The sequence below is a fragment of the Octodon degus genome, unplaced genomic scaffold (genome assembly GCF_000260255.1).
Source record: "Octodon degus isolate 3935 unplaced genomic scaffold, OctDeg1.0 scaffold00060, whole genome shotgun sequence".
NCBI classification, from domain to species: Eukaryota; Metazoa; Chordata; class Mammalia; order Rodentia; family Octodontidae; genus Octodon; species Octodon degus.
This window is the reverse complement of record NW_004524636.1, coordinates 4,268,406-4,291,590: the sequence shown is the minus strand read 5'-3', so window position 1 is coordinate 4,291,590 and position 23,185 is coordinate 4,268,406. Positions and strand designations below refer to the sequence as shown.

The window sequence follows — 23,185 nt, the reverse complement described above, 5'->3', positions numbered from 1 at the left end:
CACAAGGAACTTGACACCAAAATTTAGATGGAAATATAAAGAAATGAGAGTATGTAAAAGTTTTAGAAAAGAAGAATAAAATGAAAGGATAAAAAAAAAGAAAGTAAATAGGGCTCTACTGGCTTTAAAGTTTGATATTCAATTATGATCACTTATATTTTTTATATTTTTATTTTTAAAGAGAATACAAAAATAGTAAAACACACATACACACGAAATGATACAGAATTTCACTATACAAAATGATAGGACTCCTACAATGATTGTCATCTTGTGTATTGTTGCTTTCAGATTAGTTGTTTGGATTACCAGATACAAGCCTTTAAGATTCATGACCATTTATCTCGCAGTAGATTGTTTTACTTCAGATTTTGCTCTCCTAGGACTGAAAATCCCAACATCTCTACCACCTTTTATTCCAAATGAGCTTAACATTAGAAGACCTTACATCAACCCCAAAGCCATCACCCTCTGGATTCTATTAAAACATACTTTTCAACTTCTCCATTTTCACTGAGTAATCAAAATAGAAAAAAAAGATATTTAAAATATCCCAAACCATTTCCTAGGCAGCTGACATCAAATATTTAATACTTATTTGTGTGTAGAACAGTATACTGGCAATCTATGAGGCAAAATAAGATGCAGATATATTTGTCAAAAGAGCCATAGAGATTTAAAGGCAAAACTCTATGTGAGTTTTGCAAAGCGGTCCTAACAAAGGTTTTATGGAGAGACCGACCATTGATTTGACCACAAGAATCTGGCTACGTGAGGCAAAGGGAACTCCAGGGTACATGGACAGCATGAGTACCATCCAGTTAAGACTGCAGCGAGAGCTCAGTCTTGCTGGGACAATGCATGGACAGGAGTGCACATATGAAGGACAGTGGATCATAGAAGGCTTGCAATGTCACTTAAGTGCTGCAGGCTTCATGCAGTGGAATGAAGCAACAATGTTCATATCTACCAAAGGCAAATTGTTCAGGACAATAATAAATTCTTAGCCTAAGACAGAGGCAATCAAGGATGGAAAATATAGGGCCCGGGGAGATGGCTCAGTGGAATAAGCGCTTCCCTGGCAAGCACATGGGCCTGAGTTCCATCCCCGGTTCTGGAAAAAAAAAAGGAAATGGAAAATAGGAAGGCCTAAGAGAGATTTTTAGAAAGGGGAAAGGAAAGGATGTGGTTACAGGGAGCCAACAAGCTGGGCAGCAGGAAGACCACAGGCAGGCTCCTGGCCCCTAAGAGCTACACCTGCTCTATTCTCACGAGCCGTGCCTTGCCCCCATATGGTCTTCTCTCTGCTACTGCGGGACAAATTCTATCTTCCTCTCCAGACCTAACAGAGCCCACACCTGCTTTGGGCTTTCCCATCTTCCCTCTGCCTCTGAACACATCCAACACTTCACCTGTGCCTATCCTGAGATTTTCCACTCTGTACCTTGAAGCTTTAATCTCTTGGCTTGCCTACAATATACAGTTCAACATGCTGTATCATCTGACCATGAGAAAGCTCAGGCAGGCACAGGACATACTGCTGTTTCTCTTTTGTGGGAGAACTGATTTACCTCATGCCACAGAACCTAGATCCAAGACTGGTCTTTTTGCTCCACATTCCTAAATGATAATGCTAGGGTGCCTTGTCTTATCCTCCCCATGAGACTGAAGAGCTCCTCAAGATCAGGTTTAATTCCAGTTCTGTTAGGAAAAGTTAAGTATCTTTAAAAATGTATCAAAAAAGAAAGTACTCTCACTGTGAGATCTTGCTTTAAAAATGTGCTCAAAGTCTGCACGAAATAAATATTTACCTGATGTACTGCCAGACCCATGCAGGCCAAGGTTTTCTCAGGTGCATCCCTTAGTTCATTTCCTATATCCGGTATCAAGTTAGTTATCTCATCATCTTTTATCAGGTCTTTAAAATCCACCAAAATACTTCCCTTTCTTTCTATTTCATCCTGCACAAGTAGGAAGATAATTTTTCAGTTGATTATCATAACTGAACATTGGATTACACACTAACAAGGGGCAGATAATTTATGGTGATGATGCTAAGTACTGCACAGGCTTTGTGTCAGGCATGTGTCTGACATTTTAACAATATTAATTTATTTATGCCTCTTAAGAAAGCTTTGGGCTGGGGAGATAGCTCAGTGGCTTAAGCACCTGCCTGGCAAGCACAAGGTCCAGAGCTCAATCCCTGATACTGAAAACAAAAAAAAGAAGGAAGGAAGGAAGGAAGGAAGGAAGGAAGGAAGGAAGGAAGGAAGGAAGGAAGGAAAGAAAGAAAGAAAGAAAGAAAGAAAGAAAGAAAGAAAGAAAGAAAGAAAGAAAAGCAGCTTTGAAGAGGAACTTACACTGTTACCTCTGAGTGGTACAAGGAGGTAATGCCCCAAGGCTATGCTCGGCAGCAAGAGGCAGAGTTGAGATCTGATCACTGGCAGCCAGATCACATGCTGCCTAACAAGGGACACACATGGATGGGTGAACAGCTCTGTTGTACAGAATCTTACCTTATCATATAAATCGATATGCCTTGTGAAAAATTTTTCAAATGCTTGAATCTTCTCAACAAAAGGAGAATTATCACTGTAAACTAATACAATAAACATAAGAATCGCACAAGTACAAGCATATATTTCATGAGACAGAAAAAATTAACTGTGGTAAATGTCTTTTCCAACTTGCTTTGTATTCTGATTACCTTTAGATAACAACTGGTAGGAATGTATACTTCAGTTTGTAAACAAGTTTAAGGGAAGGCAGCACGGTGGCTGCATGCAGGAGGATCACCATGAGTTCGAGACCAGCTTGGGTTATATAGCGAGTCCAGGCCAGCCTGAACTATATAGCAAGGCCCTGTCTCAAAAAGAAAAAAAGTAAAATTAATTAATTTTTAAAAAAAGTGTAGGTCTGCATACTTTATGGACAGGGGAATATCTCTCTAAAAGCCCTATTGTCTAGGAAACTTTGAATTGAACCTTAGATGCTTAAAAGGATGTATCAGTTCAAGCAACTTAACACAATAAGCCTAAAACAAACAATGTAATAATGCCAAAGACAGACACATGAACTACATTCTTATTCTGAAATATAGCTAAGACAATGACAATCTCTGTGAAGTCACATCAGTCCAAATTGCCACTTGTCAAAATCTTTCCCAAGATCTGGAGACAGACTAATGCTTTACTCAACTCAAAATATAAAACTATTTTTCTTAACATCGTAAAAGTTCAGTTATATCTTCAAATTGGTCTCTCATGGGGAAATAGTACAATGAAATAGTTTAGGACCAGCCCAAAGATCATGTACAGTGTTTTGAGCTAACTGCTAGGGAACTAATACAACTGTTGTTGAATGGGAAATAATTCCCTTAAGTAAAAAAAAGATAATCTATGAAACATACTCATCATTTCCCAGGAAAAATCCAGAGTACTACCAGTATGGACTTCGTTAAAAGAACACTAGCTTCTTTTAAATCAGTGTACTTCGGGGCTGGTGAGATGGCTCAGTGGTCTAAAGCACCTACTTAGAACAAGCTAAGCTAAGCAAAGCACAGGGACCGCGGCCCCGCCTCCTGGTGGGCTGAGCTGGCCACACACACACAAAATAAATAAATACATAAATAAATCAGTGTACTTCAATTTTTAAATAATCTTAGATGAAATCAAGTGATTAAAGTTTTTGTAGGAAGGAATAAAACATTACATACTACAAACATTACAAAAACAGAAAAGGAGAAGGATCAAGAGAAGGGTGAAAGTGAGGGAAGGGAAAGGGGATATAAAAACGAATTAAGAAGTGCTATAAGGGCTGGTGAGAGAGCTCAGCCTTGGCAGACTAAGCGCCCACTTCGGCAAGCGCAGGGACCAGGGTTTGATCCCCAGCACCACATGCCACACTGCCCCTGCCCCCAGGTGCACTGAGCTGGCCACTGAAACCAAGCGTGGTGGCACACGCCTGTACTCCCCACGCTGGAGAGGCTGAAACAGGAGGATCACTACAAGTCCGAGCTGCATAGTGAGACCTTGTAGCAAATACATTAAAAAACAAAAGTGTTATGATACATACCAACTTCCCAGAAGGAATATAACTATTATGTACTATATACATGTACTAATAAACTAAAGGAAAAAAACATAGTTTTGTGGAAAATGGCTTTTATACACAAAGAACAACTACATGTTCCATTTTTCTGTTAAAAAAACTATGGGTTAAATCAACAAAAATGTTCACAGAAATGAAAAAATTGTGTAAAGAAACAAATCATTGCATTTATCTTTACAAAAAACCATAAACATGTATCCATTTCTCCTTTATCAGAGCAACTGAAATACATGTCTGAACATTAAAGCAGTGATGATCCTGATCCACAGCAGCAGGCAGCCATGCCAGAGCGCACGTCTAGTAAGCTACCTCACCTGCCCTGCCCTGCTATGCTTAAACCATTCGTTATCAGTTTTTTTGTACCAGATATATGGGATAAGCATTAGTAGCAACAACTATATAGTTACTTTAATGAAGCATTAGTCTTCTTTGTAGCTTTTATTTTGAGGAGTTAGCCTTCAGCAGCACAAGCACTTGCCACAAAAAGAACAAACCTTTTTTTTTTCCTGGTCTTTTTGAGGCAAGGTCTCGCTATGCAGTTCAGGCTGACCTTGAGCTCACTTTGTAGCCCAGGCTGGTCTCCAACTTAAAACAATCCTCCTGCTTCAGCATCCCGATTACTGGGATTACAGGCGTGAGCCCCCATGCCCGGCCCTGAACACAGCATTTTTGGATAAACACCTCACAAGCAGGCTACACTGAGTAACATTTTTGTACAATGCTTTTATGTTTATTTACAAAACAAATACTGAGTGGCTGGTACAAGGCAAGCACTATAGTCTAGTCTAGAGGAAAAGACATGGATATATACATATCTAAAATAAAGCCTATAGTTCCTAAGAGATATAATAAGCAAACAAAAGAGCATAGAAAAGACACTTCCGCACATCAATATGGACAGATATATGCTACTGGCTGGTATTCTTGGTCATCAAAGGGAGCTCCCTCAGATGTCTCTACAAACCTATTCTGGTTACTAGATCTTGTTTCTGTTCTGTGATGCTATGATTAAAGTTTGCACCTTACTGGTAACTCTTAGCCATAGAAATGGCTGCTGTTTCTTGCAACTTTAAGAGATTACTTCAATGTTCCCTTTCTGCACTTTCAGGTTTTTTTTTTTTTTTTTGCGGTACCAGGGATCAAACTCAGGACCTTGTGCTTGCCAGAGAGGCGATTATGTCGCTAAGCTATACCCCCAGCCCTCAGTCTTCTATCTATACCCCAACTCCTTCCTTTTTTGAAATATCTAGTGTAGCTTTTGTTTCCTTGACTAATACAAAACTTAAACGTTTTTTTAACATAAGCATGACTTAACCATTTAGAAAAATAAACATTAACAGGTATATTTCAGTAACTAAAATGAATTATAGTAGTACACGGTATAGCACCCAAAGACATATGAAGGAAATGTAACTTATGGCACTTTTGCCTCTACCTTCAGAAAAATAAAGCTTCCACCCTCTATATGGTATAAACTGATCCAATGTTGACTGTAGTAGCGAACACTGTGGGGTTTGATCTGGAAAAAAAAATTATGCTCAATTAATGAGAATCTTACATGACATTAACAGATTGTCTAAATTAGTCTTCAGTAAAAATTCTGGACACTGATATTCAAATACTTGAAAAGGAATAAAATCAAATGAAAAATTCAAATCTGAGTTAAACTTGTGAATTAAGAGCTATGCTATGCTAGAGACAAATTACTTCTTCTACCATGGAAGAAAGTAATCAGTGAGTTCACCTACCAGAGGTTTGTTTTCCAGTGGTTTTATTCAGGTCAGGTCTGTGATCTTTTTCTCTCCATTTTCCTGCGAAGTTCCCACCACCTCTTCCTCTTTTCCAGCTTTGAAATCTTCCTCGTCCAAATCCTCTGCCTCTATATGCTCCACTCATGTCCTCTAAGAGACAGAGATTAAAAAAGGGTTCATAAAAACTGGATGGGGTAGTGTTCCTAAAAGTGTATTTACAGGGGCCGGGGAGATAGCTCAGTAGAATAAGCGCTTCCCTGGCAAGTGCAAGGGTCTGAGTTCAATCCCCGGTTCCGCCAAAAAAAAAAAAAAGTGTATTTATGTAGTTAAAGAAAAGAATAATTTATGTATTCTATGTCTGAAAACAGCATGCAGCCTGGCAAGCACAAGGTCCTGAGTTTGATCCCTGGTACTACGGGGGACGGGGGACGGGGGACAGGGGACAGGGGACGGGGGACGGGACTCGAAAGCAGAAAGGGAACACTGAAGTAACCTCTTGAAGTAGCAAGAAACGGCAGTCATTTCTATGGCCGAGAGTTACCAGTAAACATTAATCAAAGAATCCCAAAGCAAAAACAAGAGCTAGTAACCAGCACAGGTTTGTAGGGACAGCTCCTGTTGATGGAGGGGAAACAAGCATTCTGCAATGGCTCTTCTAATCCCCATCACATTTTTTTTGTTTTATTTTGTTTTGTTTTTTTGCGGAACCGGGGATTGAACTCAGATCCTTACGTTTGCCAGTCAAGCGCTTATCCTACTGAGCCATCTCCCCAGCCCCCCCATCACTTTTTAATGTACGAATGCTCAAGCACAAACTAAATGCTCATGGAATAAAAACACGTACTATATCGCACCAGTTACAAGGAGACTCCGTGACAAAAACAAAACAAAGTAACTTGTTCACTACGTTTAAGTTTAAGACATACTAGAGGGTAGTACTCCTGCGCATAATCTTAACCCGTGAATAGTAAGGGTACCTCACCACAGCTCCTTCCATATCACCACTCCCGTAGGGTCTTATCCATTGTCTGTGTAATCTTTTTATATGCCTAAAACTGCTCTAAAAAAAAACTACCTACAAAAATTCGTATCTTACAGATTCAAATAAAGGGCTGGGGAGATGGCTCAGTGGAGTAAGCACTTCTCTGGCAAGCGTAAGGGCCTGAGTTCAATCCCTGGTTCCGCCAAAAATAAATAAACAGTTCACAATTCTTGGGAACGGCAGGAGAAACCGACTCGAGGAAATTAAGCATAGCTTCGAAGATCACTGTTGTCTGGTGACGGCGGAGACAGCCAAACCGTCCTCGGACTCGCAAGTTGAGGCGCTCCTCTGACACTAACCTTACCATATCCTTTTGTTTGTTTGGTTTGTTTTTTTGGCGGAACCGGGGATTGAACTCAGGCACTTGGCGCTTGCCAGGCAAGCGTCTATTCTACGGAGCTATCTCCCTGGCCCAACCGTATCCTTTTTAAAAGAGGTTAATATGCTGAAAAAAGGACCAATTCTGTAAAGGGTTAATAGAATTCAGTGCCTTAATTATGGGAAATTTTAAAAACCTTGTGCTTCCTGTTATCTACTCCAAGACATACATGTATTCTCCCTCTCGGCTCAAGGCTGTTCAACAATAAATGTTTCTTGTCAAGGCATCAGGCTCCCTTCTAACCAGCTCCTGTAACGTGGTCAGCTTAAGATGTATCCTGTAAAATATGCCCTTATCACTAAGCTATGAAAGATCTTTAGTTACGAACAGTGCGCAGCTGTGTCAAATGGAAGTAGTCTTCTGTTGTTCCGCGCTAGATAACAACTTCGCTTACCAAACTGGATGTGATTTCTGTTATAAACATCCCCCTGCTACCTACCTCCCATTGCCGATCAGCCTTCTCCCGCGTGAGAAACGCCTGACCGACCTGAGCTCAGTAAAGAAAAGGCTCTACTCAAATTTCTATCTGGCTGATGTGGTTCCTATGCTGAGTGACCCATAGCAATTTCAACACAAATGTAAGACTGCAGAGACAGCCACGCGCTAGTCCATCGGGCTCGATTCTACCTCCAGCTCCTCAGGCGACCCCTGCCAGGTCTTCTGGCTTTCCTCAGCCGCGGCTCTGCCGAAGGTCCAGCGCAGGACCTGCCCCTCTCGTTGCAGCAGCTCAGGAACTTCAGTTTTTCCACTCACTTGGAAAAGCGTTAGGGGCGTGGAGCTGCGCAACAGCACCACAACCTACGGCTAGTCACTCAATCAACTCCTTTTTGGCGCGCCTGTGACGTAACTTCCGTTTAGGGACGCGCCGGTGGGAGGGGCGGGGAGAAATGTAGCCAATCAGGGAATGCGGACGGACAGACGCCGGAAGTGGGCCGGAGGACCGAGCCGGAAAGCGGAAGCCCCGGCAGCACGTGGGGGAGGTGCCGGTTGGAGGCCCTCGAGTCCCTCTGGGTGGTGGGAGGCGGAGCTGGCTGCCGCAACCGCGGAGGCAGAAGGACAAGGCGCTGGAAACTGCAGCGACCGAGGAACCTGGAGACCGGCTGAGGGCCATGGAGGGTTCAGGGGAGCAGCCGAGCTCACAGCCCCCGCATCCTGGGGACCACCGCGTTCGCGACGGCGACTTCGTGGTCCTGAAACGGGAAGAGGTGTTCAAAGCAGTACAGGTACAACGGAGAAAGTAAGTGAGGTTGCTGACCCTGGGGGGTCTCCACCTTCGGCACAAAGCTCTCCCAGTCTTTCTGTAGACCCCTCCCTTCAGCATCCCGTTCTTGAGTCTTGATTTCCGCATCTCCCGCCCACGTTGCCTCTTCTCTGATCTTCCTAACAGTGGCCTTCCATTCGGGATCCTTTTTCAACCTGGACCTTCGAGACCTCTCCTGCTTCTCTTGTCTTCCCACTGAGCTGCCCTGCACTTTATACCGGGGCCTCTATCTTTAGCATCTCTGTTCTTGGCAGGGCCATACTGGTGATTTCTGTCTTGTATTAAAAATGACCCTCTGAAATCTGATGTACCCAGGCTGGACACCCTACCCTCCTTACCTCCCTCTGGGCCACACTCATCTGATTGAGTAGAAGCAGTTCTGGCTCGCTGAGGAGGATACTGTACATCCTCCTCCTTCCCAGTGAAGACACGGCTTCCATCTCCAGAGGACACCCCTCCCTGCCTTTCTACATCAAGTAGACCAGTTTTCTTTTAGCACCACGATGCTTGAAGGATGAGCGTAGAGTGGACATCTGGGCTGAGAGCTTGAGCTTCTAAGGGACTCAGATGTTTGTGTCACCAAATATTTTGAATGTCTGTATTGATTAGTAGGAACCCAGCAAAGAGAAGAATTGATCTTATCTGGATCCCTTTGGGTCACACCATGTGTCTCTCATAGGGCTTCAAATGACATTAAATAAAGATGTGACACATACACATTACAAAGGTGTAGCAGGATATAGAAACCAGTCAGGAAAAGTGACATGCTCAGGACCTAGCGGTTATGGGAAACATTTGCGAGGGGAGCGTGAGTGCTGCAGTAATATATCTGAGTCCCTGGGAGCACACAGAAAAGAAGAGGAAGGAGGTGGGGCACAAGCAGAGCTCGCTGGTGCGGCTCCCAGAGTTCAGAATTCCATGGGTGAGGGCCAGGTCCTGCAGCTGGCTGGAGGCTCCTAAGGTTCTGTGGGCTCTGCTGGGGTAGCCTGTGTGACAGTGGGAAGAGCTGTACCTGGGGATCAGACGGGTCTGAATTTGAATTCCAGCTCCAGCATCTGGTCACAGCAAATCTTGAACACTGAGTATACTTTTCTCTAGGCTTTGGTCTTCTTTGGGAAAAGCTATGTCCCAGGTTTACCATGAGAATTTAAAAGTATAAAACATACCTGGCATACAGTGGCTAATACAGGCTAAAACCTATAGTTCATGCTCAGTAAATACTAGTTTTTTTTTTTTTCTTCTTTTTTTTCTTTTTGAGACAGTGTCTTGCTATGCAGCTCAGGCTTGCCTTGAGCTCACTTTGCAGCCCAGGCTGATCTCAAATCCACAGCGATCCTCCTGCGCCAGCCTCTGAAGTACTGGGATTATAGATATGTGTTACCACGCATAGCTTTTAGTATTCTTCTTTTAAAAGGCAAGGTTTTTGTTGGATTTCTCTTTGAAACTGCAGTAGGACATAGATCTGCGTATGAGGAAAGACCCAGCAGAGCATTGTCAGTGGTAGTTCCATTTCCAAGTGTTTAGATTTCCAATAGTATTTATTTGTAAATATAATCTGCTTGTGTTAGATCATTTTCTAGTGAAATGGCCTATTAGACCAAGGCCAAGAAATTTCTCGAATCTTTTTCTTCTCCTTGATTGTTTTGCTCTGAACGAGGCCAGGGTGCATTGCAGAAGGGGGCGCGGTGTACGGCCAGTGGCCAAGCCATCTTGGCCACTCTGCTCTCTGTTGAGGAAAACTGCAGAACCTGTGAGTTCTGTGCCTTGGAAGAGGAGTGTCTTCTGCCTTTGTTTCCCTTTCTAAAGTCAGTGTTTTCTTGGTTTCTTTATTAAGTTTACATCTCTGCCTAAGCCTGATTCTTTCTAGTCCATTTGTCAGTTTGTTTTCACAGAAATAATACTGATCTATTGTGGAGACCACTTTTGAGATAAACTGGAGTAAGCATCTCTTTTTTTATACTGAATGCAGAAAAAATCAGTTAATTGCTTTCCTTTTCTTCCCCAGAAAAGTAACTTTTGAAAAACAGTGGTTCTACCTGGATAATGTCATTGGTCATAGTTATGGAACCACCTTTGAAGTGACCGGTGGAGGAAGTCTTCAGCCCAAGAAGAAAAAGGAAGAATCTACTTCAGGTGCTCCACTTCGATGTGTGAAATAGGTGCTGTCCCTGGGTGCAGTTGCACATGCCTTCAATACCAGCTGCCACCCAGGAAGCTGAGGCAGGAGGATCCCAAGCTCCAGGCCAGCATGCGCAACTTAGAGTGAGACCTGTCTCAAAATGGGGTGGGGTGTTTGCTAGGGAGATAGCTCATAGCTCTCTGGGGAATGTTTGCCTAGCAGGTGTGAACCCTTGGGTCCACCATCCCCCTCCCCCCCCCAAAAAAAAAGGAAGAAAGAAATGTTGACTAACTAGATGGCTAGAAACACATCAACTTGCAATTAATTCCAGCCCGGGCTATCTCAGAAGAAGTATAAACCCATCATCTAAGAACTGTTGCTTAGTTGAGCAAGTCCTACCTTGGTGATAAACCCGCTTGGGTTCTGGCTCCAACCCGTCACAGACTGCACTGTGACGTTGAGCTGGCTCTAGTCAGAAAGTTCCTTCTGCTTTCCTGTAGGCAGCTGTGTAGACCCAGCAGTGCCCTGAAGTGAAACAACTGTAGGCTGGGGCTGTGATGTTAGGAGTTCTGGCTTTGAAGCCGACTGGCTGGGTTTACATGCCTGCTTCCTTGCCTACCCTGAGATCTAGAGCTGGCGATTTGACTCCCTAGTTCTGATATACTCATGTGTAATGAGACCCTAAATAGGTTTAATGGCCAGTTTGTAACACAACTCATGGCTGTTCCCCACAGTGCCTTGCCTGTGTCAAGGATCTCATCATTTTAGCAAGTGTTAATCATTAAAATTAAATACACTTAACACTATTCATTAAAATAAATATTTTTAATACAATATCTTATTAGTCTGGGCGTTGTGGTACACGCCTGTAATCCCAGCACTAGGGAGGCAAAAATCAAGAGTATCATTACAAGTCTGAGCTGCGTAGTGAGACCGTGCACAAAAAAATCTTATTGATAAAAATATTTAATTAAAAAATAAGAGTGTTAAAGTTCTGAGTCCAACCCATTAATTAAATACAGTGGTACCTGGGTTCACGAACTTAATGTGTTCTATAATTTTAGAAAAGACTTGTATTTATGTGGGAAAGATGGCTGTGGTCATGTTTGTCACCCAATGCACAGTTGGCAGACAAAAACAAAATTTGCCAGACACTTCTGTTGTGAGCCAAATAGTTAGCAAACAAAATAGTTCGTGAACTGAGGTGCCACTGTACTTTTAAATTAATGTCCATATTTTTGTTAAGTAGCAAATAGGTGCCAGGCAGAATTAGGCACTGTAGAGTATAGCAGTTCATGAGCTAGACTTACATAAACTTCTTACAGTGGAGAATAGCTAAAATACTCTGGTCCACAAGCAAGCAGCGTCACTTGTGAAGATGTAAAGTGGGGCATGTACTGGAGTCAGTGGGTACAGTGAGCCTTGTGTAAGGTCATGAGTGACAGGAGATTTGTCACGAGGGCTTTGCAGGCAGAGGGAGCAGTAGGTTCCCAAGTCATTTGGCATAGAAGGGCTGTGTAGCTGAAGCTTAGGGTTCAAGAGGCGAGGCTAAGCAAAGATAGGCAAGGCCAATCTTCTGTGACCTGGAGGGTCCCCCTGGGCGACAGTCTCTCATTGTGTGGCTTTTGGTTTTCCTTTTTTTTTTTTTTTTTCAATATGAGGGATTGAACTTAGGACCTTGGACTTGCCAGTCAGGCTCTTATTCTACTGAGTTATCTCCCTGCCCACATTGTACAGCTTTTACATTGGAAGCCAATGTGCTGTTTGAAGCATCTGAAGAGAACAGCCAATTTACATTCCTCAGAAAGAGCATTCTGGAATCCATGTGGCTAGGAAGGGATGAGAGTGTGAGCAGGAAGAAGAGTTAGAACCTGGAGCAGAGCTGGTGAGAAAGAGCAGTAGACAGTGACAGAGGGCGATGGAGCAGAAGGAAGGCCGAGCCCAAGTAGCTGATGGGTTGGATGCGGATGGGAACATTGAAAAGAGGCTCTAAACTAATCGTAGATTATACGTGACATAAAGAAATTTCTTTCCTTAGAGACTAAAGAAGCTGGCACTGACAATCGAAATATAATTGATGATGGGAAATCTCAGAAACTCACTCAGGATGACATCAGAGCTTTGAAAGACAAGGGCATTAAAGGAGAGGTAATGCCCAAAGGACTTTTTAATTTTGCTTTTGCTTGGTGTAAAGGAAACTGGCTTTTAAAGCTGACTTTACCTAAGGCATTGGGGGAAAATTGTTTTTATTAGAAACATTCATCATATTCCGAATGTCAAGATTTTGTTTCTTAAATGCAGGAATGAGGGGCCAGGGAGATGGCTCAGTAGAATAAGCGCTTCCCTGGCAAGCACAAGGGCCTGAGGTCGATCCCGGTTCCAAAAAACCAAAACAACAACAAAAGAAATGCAGGAATGGATGAATGTTCTCTCTAACATTAGTGCTAGAGGTTTAATAACAGCGTGAATCAGGCGCTAACGTTGCTCATTTTCAGGAGTGTTCTCAGCCAGGGTCATCAAGAATGAGCTTCCTTTATGTCTTATTTGCCCTATTATCATGGTTTGAAGGGAGTTGTACAGGACTTGGTACTTCATTACAAATTTCTGAATAGTCTAGAAATACACTTAGTCTGTTTGGACCGTGTTGAAGGGGGCCTGGAAAATTAGACGTTTGGATATATTCTAGGGTAAAAAGCCTTTGAAGTTCTTAGTTTTGTGGCAGATTTGCTCCTTTTCTTATAGGAAATAGTTCAGCAGTTAATTGAAAATAGTACAACATTCCGAGACAAGACAGAATTTGCTCAGGACAAGTATATAAAAAAGAAGAAAAAGAAGTAAGTAGCTTTTTAAACCATTAAAAATATTAGCTACTTTTCTATATTTATGAACTATATATTACTAAAGATAAAACTTTTAAACTTTTTCAGATCAGTGTTCTGTTTTTCATTCCCCTAGATACGAAGCTGTCGTTACTATTTTGAAGCCATCCACCCGTATTCTTTCAATTATGTATTATGCAAGAGAACCTGGAAAAATTAAGTACGCTTTGTTTCCTTTCACAAGTATAATTGGGGGAAATGTGTCTTTAAGAGAGTCATGATTTTAAGTAAAATGAAAAACTTGCTCACCTGCATAAAGTACCCTCCTAACTCATAAATTGTAAGTCCTTTTCTGTCACCTCCAAAGCAGTCAACATAATTTTTATAAAACAAACAAAACTTGAAAAACAATGATTGAAGTTGCAGGCCTTCCCCAGCTAAAAGTGAATGAATCGTGCTTTTTTCCTTAGCCACATGAGATATGATACACTAGCCCAGATGCTGACATTGGGAAATATCCGAGCTGGCAATAAGATGATCGTCATGGAAACATGTTCGGGCTTGGTGCTGGGTGCAATGATGGAGCGGATGGGAGGTGAGCCTGAACGCTTTCAGATGTGGTAAAACCCTACCCCAGTGTGAGAAGAGGGGCCCAGAAACCCAGACTGTTAGAACATTGCATCGAGTGACTAAGGTTAATGAGGTGCAGGTAAACCCATGTGGCTCCAGGGCCTCTGCAAGGGCCAGATCTCCCAGCCTTAGGTGTGTGGGGCCCAGGGTGGGGGTGGTCCTCCTAGCCTCAGCACCAGTGGGGCTGCTATGGAACCTGTGGCTAGTAGCGGGCGGCCTTTGGAACAAGGATTCTAGGAAAACCTATTTCAGTTAAAAGAGCTGGCGCTCATTTCATTTACCTGAGTAGGGGCAACTGATTTGGAAATGTCTCCTCTCCCAGGAGAACCAACTCAGCCTGTTCCTGCTCAGAGCCTGTGGAGCGTAAGCACTGATAATGACCTCCACTGAGGGTTGGGATGGAAGGCAGAGAGGAATCGATGATGTGCCATCCAGACCTGTATAGTCTGGGTTTCACTGCAGTGTCAAGTGGGAATGAGCTACCTTAAGATTCCCAGCAGATCCCAGAGGAGTTTTCTCGGCTCGGAGCCTTGAGACAGAAAAAGCTCAGTTTCATTACACTGAAGATGCTGAGGGCTTAGGTAGCCACCACTCTGTAAACGTTTTCTTTTGTCTGTTCAGGTTTTGGCTCCATTATTCAGCTGTACCCCGGAGATGGACCTGTTCGAGCGGCAACAGCATGTTTTGGTTTTCCCAAGTCTTTCCTCAGTAGTCTCTATGAATTCCCCCTCAACAAAGTAGATAGTCTCCTGAATGGCACATTTTCTGCTGAGATGTTATCTCCAGAGCTGAAAGACAGTGCTTCTGTCCAAGAGAGTAACGGGGTAGGTGAGGACAAACAGCCTCTGGAACAAGACCCTGAGGACGCCTCTGCAGAGGCACCAGAGAGCAGTCACCCAGAAGAGCAAGAGACGATGGATGTTGTTGCTCAAGACCCAGAATACAAGGAGCCTAAGGAGAGAGGAAGCAAAAAAGATTACGTAAGAGCACCACAGCCGCTGTATCCTTGTAGTTCTCGGGCCTTGGTGAAGCTCACTTAAGTACTAAGATGGGGCTGGCTGTGGGGCATCCTCCTACGATGATGCAAGCAGAGCAGTGGAGGAGGGCAGTGCATCCGTGTTCGCAGAGCGTGGCTTCGTCTCAGGATGGCGCTCTGGACACAAGCATTGCCTCAGCCTCCTCCTGAGGGCTTTGTACTATGTAGGTTTTCTTGTGTTTTCGTCTTTCTCCTGTTGCTTTACTCTGAGTTGGTCTTGTTGGATGCTGTCACTAAACTAGAGCTTTTTCCATAAGCCAGACTGAATAACTTCAGTGCCCTGGCTTCTTGTTTTTCTTCTTGAAGATTCAGGAAAAGCAGAGGAGACAAGAAGAGCAGAGGAAAAGACATTTAGAAGCTGCTGCTCTGCTGAGTGAAAGAAATGCAGATGGGTGCGTTGATGCGAGATTACGGGGTGCTTGTGGGTGCTCGTGGGCTTGGCTCCACAGGGGTGTGCCACTTGCCTACTCTGATTCTCAAGGGAACACGGAGGATTCTGTCTTGGGCTTAAAGAAAAGAAGCTGGACCAAGCATATTGGCTCACACCTGTTGTGGCCGAGGCAGGTGCCACAAGTTGGGGGCCGGCAGGTGCTACATAGATTAAGGCCAGGCTGGATGACATAGCAAGACCCCATCTCAAAAAAAAAAAAGGCCTGGATCTATCAGAGGCAGGAAGTTGATGCTGTGAATTTCAGAAGAGCTCAAAATGCTGTCCAGTAGCAGTATATCTGATGAGGCTGTTTGGTGGCAGTAAGTGTTTGGGGCTGGCTGGCAGAGCTTGCAGATGGCTGTGGTGCAGCTGATGACAGGAGCTGAGGAGAGAGATTCAGACGTGTGCAGAGCCAGCATTTACAGCATCAGATTTGCTCCCAGATGATTCCAAAACAAAATTAAGAATGCAGGGCTTCTTGGGTTACCAACTGCCTTGAGAACTTGTAACCCAGTGTATGTTTCCTAAAAATCAACAGCTCTTGACTTTATTGTTCTGAATTTCTAGAATGCTGCATTTAATTCTTTGCATGAATCATAGAAATAAGTGCATGATTTTACATGGTCTTTTTAAATGTATGCTCTGTGTCAGGGGAGTAGAGAAGTAATCTGCCTGATGCTTTCTTTTTAGTTTAATCGTGGCAAGTCGTTTCCATCCCACTCCTCTGCTGCTAGCTTTACTGGACTTCGTGGCCCCTTCACGGCCGTTCGTGGTCTACTGTCAGTATAAAGAGGTAATGCCAGAACGAAGTGGGCAGGAACCTTAGCATCTGGATTTAGATTCTCAAACTACACCCAGGAAGTATTTCTTAGTCAAACTGTTTTTGCCACCAGCCTTTGTTGGAATGCTACACAAAACTTCGAGAGAGAGGAGGAGTCATCAACCTCAGGCTGTCTGAAACCTGGCTGCGAAATTATCAGGTATGTAGCCGGTAGCTGCTCTCTGGACTTGCTTCCCTGACCCTGGTCACAACAGTGGAAAAGTCTGTGACTTAGAGAAAGTGCCTCTGACGTTTCCTGATACTCTTCTCTTACCATATCTGTGGGAGTAACTCCAGCCCACAGCAGTTAAAATGCAAATCACTGTGATCTGTATTTCCCCAAGGCCTTGGTGGCACTGTGGAGGGGTAATCAGCAGTAGCTATGGCAAGAAAGTGCCCCCCACCGCCCCACATCTTCACAGGAAGTGGTCAGGCGGGGTTGGCTGGGCCAGAAGACCTGCCAGGTGGAAGTCAGGGAAATGGCTTTTGAAGAGAAGCAGGGAGGGAACAGGATTAGGTAGGTGGTGCAGGCTGTGCCTTGGGCAGGGGACATGGTGCAAGAGCCTGTAGCACTCTTGAGAAAGGCTTAGGGGCCATGATTTCCCCATAAGGGAGCCCTGTGTTACGGGTCTCTGTGTTCAGTCACAACCAGGAGCAGCTATGTCCCCTCAGTAAGAGTGTCTCAATGGATCCAACAGCAGCTGGAGGCCCGCCACTGCCGAGTACCAGTTCTCTCCAAAAGCAGAATTCAAGGGGCACTTCCAGGCTGCCACAGGCATAGCCCACTGCTTGGAAGCTTTCATACCATGCGAGGGCTGCTGTTGAGCCCTGAGTGACCCTGCCTTTATGGAAGCCCTCTTCTTAGTTCAGATAATGGGAGAATTGCTGTCTGAGAAGTAGGTTCTGAGTGTAGCCACTTCTCTGAGGTCGTGTTCCATCGCCAGCTGTGGAGCTTCCTAGAGCCACAAGAGAAGGCAGCAGGAGGGCCCAGAGCACTGCTGCACGGCCATCTGCCATTGTTTGCGGGAACTTGCTTTAGGTTTGGCAGGAATGAAGCTTCAGTTTTATTTAAGAAGAAAGAAAGGGGCCAGGGAGATGGTTCAGTGGCATAAGTGCTTCTCTGGCAAGCGCAGGGGCCTGAGTTCAATCCCCGGTTCCGCCAAAAAAAAAAAAAAAAAGAAGAAGAAGAAAGAAAGGTCACTGAAACTAACTTCTGTGCTTTTCTCAGCACTGTCAGGTGAAGGAATGTGCTCCTTAGAAATTAGTCCATTTCAATCTTCAAGAGAAACTTGTCATTCAGATCTGATTTTTTTTTTTTAATGTATTTAGTACAGGGTCTACAAGGTCTCACTACACAAATCGGACTCATAGTGATCCTCCTATTTTCAGCCTCCCAAGTGCTGGCATTACCGGTGCATGCCACCAGCCCAGTCTCAATCAGCATCTCAGTACGCCCCAGGGTGGGGTTGGCACAGCGTGGGGGCGGGATCCAAATCCCGGTCCCTGCGTCTGCCTAAGCAAGCGCTTTAGTCCTGTGAGCTATTTGACCCGCCCTTCAGATCTGATTTTTGAAGTGTGCTGTACTGCAGAAACATGAGTCTTCTTTCCTGTCTTGATTAGGTTTTGCCAGATCGAAGTCACCCCAAACTGCTGATGAGCGGAGGTGGAGGCTACCTTCTGTCAGGGTTCACTGTGGTCCTGGACAACCTCAGAGCAGACGCCAGCCTCAGATGCAGCACAAGCACTTTAGAGTCCCTCCAGACGGAGGAGCCGGCGGCCAAAAAGCAGAAATGCACCGAGTCTGGGTCTTAACCTTTTAAGAATTGCTTTGATTTTTGGTCTCAGGCTTTCTGCAGTCTTACAATTAAAACTTAAATGCCATTGCTAGTGGTGTTTTCACATTTTAAGAGTAACAGCAGGTCTGCACCCTTGTGCGAAGGCAGAGTCGGCCTCTGTCCATGCCTGCGCAGGTGGTGCGGGGCAGAATGGCAGCTCCAGAGTGCCGGCCTGGATTGGCGCAACAGCTGTTTCCTAGCAAATCCCTGAGTGCTCCTAAATATTTTGAGATTTTTAACATTCTATGTATTTATAAAAGATTGTTTATATATATAACGGTATAGCTAAAACTTGGTGAGCTCTGAAAGAATTTGTGGAATTGTCCTCCGCTCATTCTGGTGTCTTCACCCCAAGCAATATGGACGTATGGCTGTGTGCAGATTACAGGACCACGAATGTCCCCATTCATTCCCAGGGGGGAGTAAGCTTTCCTTATAAGGAAGTAAGCTACGATTTGCTGTTTTACAGTTGACAACCTTGGAGGGTTCCAAGTACTTATTCACTGCTTTTGGAGGGTACGTAGAAGGCTTAGTGGGTACTTTTCTTTGCCATTATTTTCCAGTACCTTTTTTTGTTTGTTTCGGGGGGGGGGGGTGTTTTTGTTTTTGTTTGTTTTTTTTGAGACAGGGCCTTGCTGTGTATTTGAGGCTGGCTTTGAACTTGCTTAGTAGCCAGGCTGGCATTGAATGCACAATGATCCTCCTGCCTCAGCCTCCTGAGGGCTGGGATTACAGGTGTGGGTCACCATGTCCTGTACTTCCCTTATCCTTTGTTCAAATTAAAGAGAATTTTTGTGTAATATTTAATTAAAGGAAACATTTTTTCCACTCTAGAGACAGATACACACATTTATATATGTGTAGATGTTGACATGCATACATATTCCTTTATGTATACATGCAGAATGTGCTACCTATACAGATGTATACAGATGTGGAGAGAATATAGTATATTTAAATTACAGAAAAAGTTTCATGCAAGACTTGGACCAGTTCTCATTGCTTTGGTGTTGCTCCTTGTCAAGTACATTTAAAGTGCCTTTTTCTAGTGATTATTAATACAGGTCTGAAATGCTTTGTGGTGATTGGATAGGTAGCCTCACAGTTGGACCGCCTGTGGTGGCAAATGAAGGCTCAGAGTGAGCTGCAGCCCTGGTCCATGCGCAGTGTGTCTTACTCTGCAGTCACACCCCCACGTGCTGTTCACGTGAGGAGAGGAGGGGATCGTCTGGCCCCAAGCAGCTCCCAAAGGCGAGATTTGTTTTTCTTAATAGCATGTGCTATCTAATAATGACTGGTATGATCACCAATAAGTACAGTTGTAGTTTCCTTTTCTTAAAGAATAAAAGTGTTTCCTACCCTGACCCGTCTGACTTGCTCTTAGTGATGCGGTGGTGCCACAGGGACGCCCTTCAGCCATCAATAACAGAAGTGCTGTCATGTGGGCTGTTGCCCTTGACACAAGCATGGCTAGCACCCACAGCCAGCCAGCCCAGCATGTCAGGGACAGAGCCATGTGCTCGGTTGACATCCAGTGGTGGCTGGTCTCCACTGTTTGCTCTCCAGCCCTACCTGTGATTCAGCCAGTTCCCAAATCATGCTCCATTCCCAAAATCCTTTGCATGGGTCCCTGGGGAAGCTTTCAGTCCTGGCTCAGCGCCCCCAGAATGCTGCAATGACAGGAATCGTAGATCCAAGCCAAGGGTCCTGCACAGCCATGTAGCTGCCCCAGACAGCTGTGTCTTCACCAGCGCCTACAGTGGAAGTTACCGCTTCTTTCTCATACAGATAACTTAATCCAATGGCTCACACAAGGTTGCAGACTTAGCATTTGAAAATTTAGAATCCCCTAGTGACTGTTAAATAGGTTGCCAAGCCTTTACCTAGTTTTTTGTAGTAGGTCTGTGGTGAGAGAGAGTTTTTTCTTTCTTTTTTTTTTTTTTTTTTTTTTCATTTACTAAGTGATGCTGGTACTGCTGGTCTGTGAACTATTGCTTGAGAACCACAGCTGCACCCCAAAGGGTGAATCACAGGTAGGGCTGGTAGTAAGATTCACATTACTCTAAATACTCCTAATTTTGTAATACATTGGAGTGCAGTGTTAGGACCAGAATGGGGGCTGGGGAGATAGCTCAGTTGTCTCAGCACCTGCCTGGCAAGTGTAAAGATCTGGGTTTGATCCCTGGTACCGCCATGCTAAGCCAGCTCTGGAGCTCTAGGTGCGCTATACCAGCCCCAAAATGAGCTACGCAACTTCTGTTGGTATTTTTTATGAAGAAAGGTTTTGACCTTGACCCTCAAGGACCCCAAGAACTACCACACTGGAACCTCTGCTCTACTGTCCCCACATTGTTTAGGTTTTGTTTTCCTGTGTTTTGAGACAATCTTCCTATGTAGTTCATGCTGACCGGGGGGTAGTCTGACCTTGGACTAGTGGTATACCTCCTACCTCAGCCTTCCAGGAGCTGGGATCTCAGGCATGCACCATCATGCATGGTTTCAAGCAATTTTTTAAAAGTCAAGATTACACCTTAAAGATTACAGTGTTTAACATTTATCAAGGTTACATTTCTAAAGCAGCTGGATAGCAGATGTGTCCCTGGGCTACAGACCACATTCCAGGGAATGCTTATTGAATAATCTCAATTATATGACAAGCCAGGTGACTTTCAGCATCTCTCATCTCTCTGTTTCCTTCATTTCTACCTTTGTGTCACCTCGCTTTTCACGAGCCACTGTCATGCAGCCAGTGACGGAATGGTCTCCTGAGTGTGATCCGAGGGTCTTCAACACTGGCAGACACATGGCCACAGCAGTCACCCTGCCAGGTCTCCGCACGCCTCTCTTGCTCCACTGACCAACTGGCTTGGGATCAAAGGTGGACACGAGGACCTGCCCTGGAATAGCCTCCTGTGCTATCTCCAGGCTGATGGGTGTGTAATGCGCTGGCCTCCAGCCAGTCTGGAATGTGTCCCCATACCACACTAGCCCATTCCCTGCCTTCTCAGAGGGGGCAGTGCTCTGTGCGACACCGGGCTGCGGGCAGCCTTCTCCAGGTGTGGGGGGCAGGGGGCTGGGTGGGGGAGACTCCGGTCCAGGCTCTTGGGGCTGGACACTGCAAGAGGCACTGGAGTAAATGGGCCAAGCCTTTAAATCAGGAAATTAATACAATATGCCATCTGCCCCCATTCTAGAGTTCTATGAATAACCTGTGCTGTTGCCTTTGCCTGATAGTGTGTATCATTAAACCAAAACTGGAGAGATTTTAACATTTCATTTTCACATGGACAGAAGCACCAGAGAGGTTTTTCTCTGAAGCAGGGGCAGCCACAATCTGTTGGGGTTTTGTACACTTAGTATCACCATCTTAAGCCAAAAAGCTTTAAAAAGTGGGGACAAAAAAATGAAAAAGAAAATAGTAAATTAATAAAGTGGGGACACTGGGGCCAGCCAGATAGCTCAGCAAACTAAAGCGCCTGCTTAATCAGGCCCAGGGATTGAGGTTCAATCCCCAGCATGTCATGCTGGCCCCACCCCCTGGGGCACACTGAAACAGTGACTGAGACTGGGCGTGGTGGCATGTGCCTGTAATCCTACCACTTGGGAAGCTGAAAACAGGAAGAACATCAGAGTCCAATCTGTGTAATGAGACCCCATAGACCTTGTACTAAATACGCTCAAAAATTTTTTTTTACAAAGTGGTGCATTAATCCAGAGGATAGAAAAAATATCAGGGGCTTTTTGCTTTTGGGGAGGGCTTTCCTTAATTGTATTAGTCAGTGCTTGCTAGAGCAAGGAACTTGGTGCAAGATACACAACATGTCCAAATCTGCAAGATCAGCTTATAGTGGCCACAGAGACAGGTGTGTAAGGGACAGGGGTCATCTGTGTGCTGGAGATCCAAAGGGTCCAGTCAAGGGCCTAGGGCTCACTGTGGTGCCCCAGGCAAGGCTACCTTAGGTAGAAATAACGTAGATAGACAGGGCTCAGCCCTCAAGAGGTCAATGCAGAAGACAGCTGTAGCTAGAAGCATATTCACTAGAGGCCGGACTTCAAGGAAAAGAACTAACCAGGTATGGTGGTGCACGCCTGTAATCGCAGCACTCAGGAGACGGGCAGGAGGAATTGTTGCAAGCTCAAAATCAGCCTGAGCTACAAAGTAAGCTTAAGCCCAACCTGAACTGATAGCAAGACCCTGTCCCAAAAAGACCAAAAAGAAAGGAAAAAGAACTGGGGGTGAACAGCAGTGATGGGTATTGTAAGTAGGCATCAATGCCCTTGGGTTGAAGGACAAACCTCCATAATCCACCCCTGCCAGGAAAGTCCTTGTCTGCCCCTGTGCACTTGCTATGTGATTGTTTCCCCGTTTGATCCCCATGTAATCAGTACTACCCAAGCGACTATATGTGTGGTAACCATATTGGTTCACCATAGTCTTGTCCCACCTCATACCACCTTGTGATTTGCCATTGGATCAGTATTACCTAAGCATTCTCCTGTGTGTCTGTGCTTACAAGAACACTAGTCACAGTGGAGATGGGCTTGCCCTGATGACCTCATCTTGACTGCAATTACAGGGACCTATTTTCAAATAAGGTTCACTTTCACAGCACCTTTCAGGGCCCTTCAGTGTTTTCACCGCAAATATAAACAGTCATGAGCCGCTTACCAACACCTCAGTTATGACAGGCTGAATATTTGACAATGATCTCAGAGATCAGAAGGGCAGCGCAACACAGCGTGTGATGCTTGTGAGAACGCTGCAGTGCCAGCTGTGTAAAAGTCAACACACGGCTGGTGAGATGGCTCAGTGGTCTAAAGCACCTACTTAGAACAAGCTTAGCAAAGCACAGGGACAGCGGTTCAATCCCCCAGCACCACATGCCAGCCAGCCCCGCCCCCTGGTGGGCTGAGCTGGACACACACACACACACACTCACACACATAAATAAA

At 44.7% G+C, this 23,185-nt stretch overlaps 2 protein-coding genes across 4 annotated transcripts in view; one reads left to right on the top strand and one right to left on the bottom strand.

Annotated features, from left to right (window-relative positions):
• Nucleotides 1–8,103, bottom strand: part of Mcm8 (minichromosome maintenance 8 homologous recombination repair factor) — a 45,420-nt gene extending 37,317 nt beyond the window's left edge. Inside the window, exons 1-5 of one of the 3 annotated variants that reach the window (XM_004634282.2) lie at nucleotides 7,910–8,103; nucleotides 5,859–6,011; nucleotides 5,546–5,629; nucleotides 2,517–2,599; nucleotides 1,812–1,961 (exon numbers count right to left, since the gene is read on the bottom strand). In XM_004634282.2, coding sequence (XP_004634339.1) covers nucleotides 1,812–1,961; nucleotides 2,517–2,599; nucleotides 5,546–5,629; nucleotides 5,859–6,006 — 465 coding nt within the window. In that variant the 5' untranslated portion in view covers nucleotides 6,007–6,011; nucleotides 7,910–8,103. Of the gene's footprint in view, nucleotides 1–1,811; nucleotides 1,962–2,516; nucleotides 2,600–5,545; nucleotides 5,630–5,858; nucleotides 6,012–7,721; nucleotides 7,774–7,909 lie in introns of those variants that run through there. The other 2 variants (XM_023718596.1, XM_023718595.1) reach the window with 2 other exon arrangements.
• Nucleotides 8,104–8,242: 139 nt separating this feature from the next.
• Trmt6 (tRNA methyltransferase 6) lies at nucleotides 8,243–18,278 on the top strand. The gene is made up of 11 exons (XM_023718652.1): nucleotides 8,243–8,519; nucleotides 10,549–10,676; nucleotides 12,701–12,810; nucleotides 13,405–13,496; nucleotides 13,618–13,701; nucleotides 13,952–14,076; nucleotides 14,733–15,091; nucleotides 15,454–15,539; nucleotides 16,268–16,370; nucleotides 16,471–16,557; nucleotides 18,018–18,278. The coding sequence occupies exons 1-11, from the start codon at nucleotides 8,392–8,394 to the stop codon at nucleotides 18,207–18,209; spliced, it is 1,494 nt and encodes a 497-aa protein (XP_023574420.1). The 5' UTR covers nucleotides 8,243–8,391; the 3' UTR covers nucleotides 18,210–18,278.
• Nucleotides 18,279–23,185: the final 4,907 nt, after the last annotated feature.

Coding starts and splice junctions, on each gene's coding strand:
- Trmt6 (XM_023718652.1), top strand. CDS start 8,392: ATGGAGGGTTCAGGGGAGCAGCCGAGCTCACAGCCCCCGCATCCTGGG. Junction 14,077..14,732: donor AATGATGGAGCGGATGGGAG/GTGAGCCTGAAC, acceptor TTGTCTGTTCAG/GTTTTGGCTCCATTATTCAG. Junction 16,558..18,017: donor CCTGGCTGCGAAATTATCAG/GTATGTAGCCGG, acceptor TGTCTTGATTAG/GTTTTGCCAGATCGAAGTCA.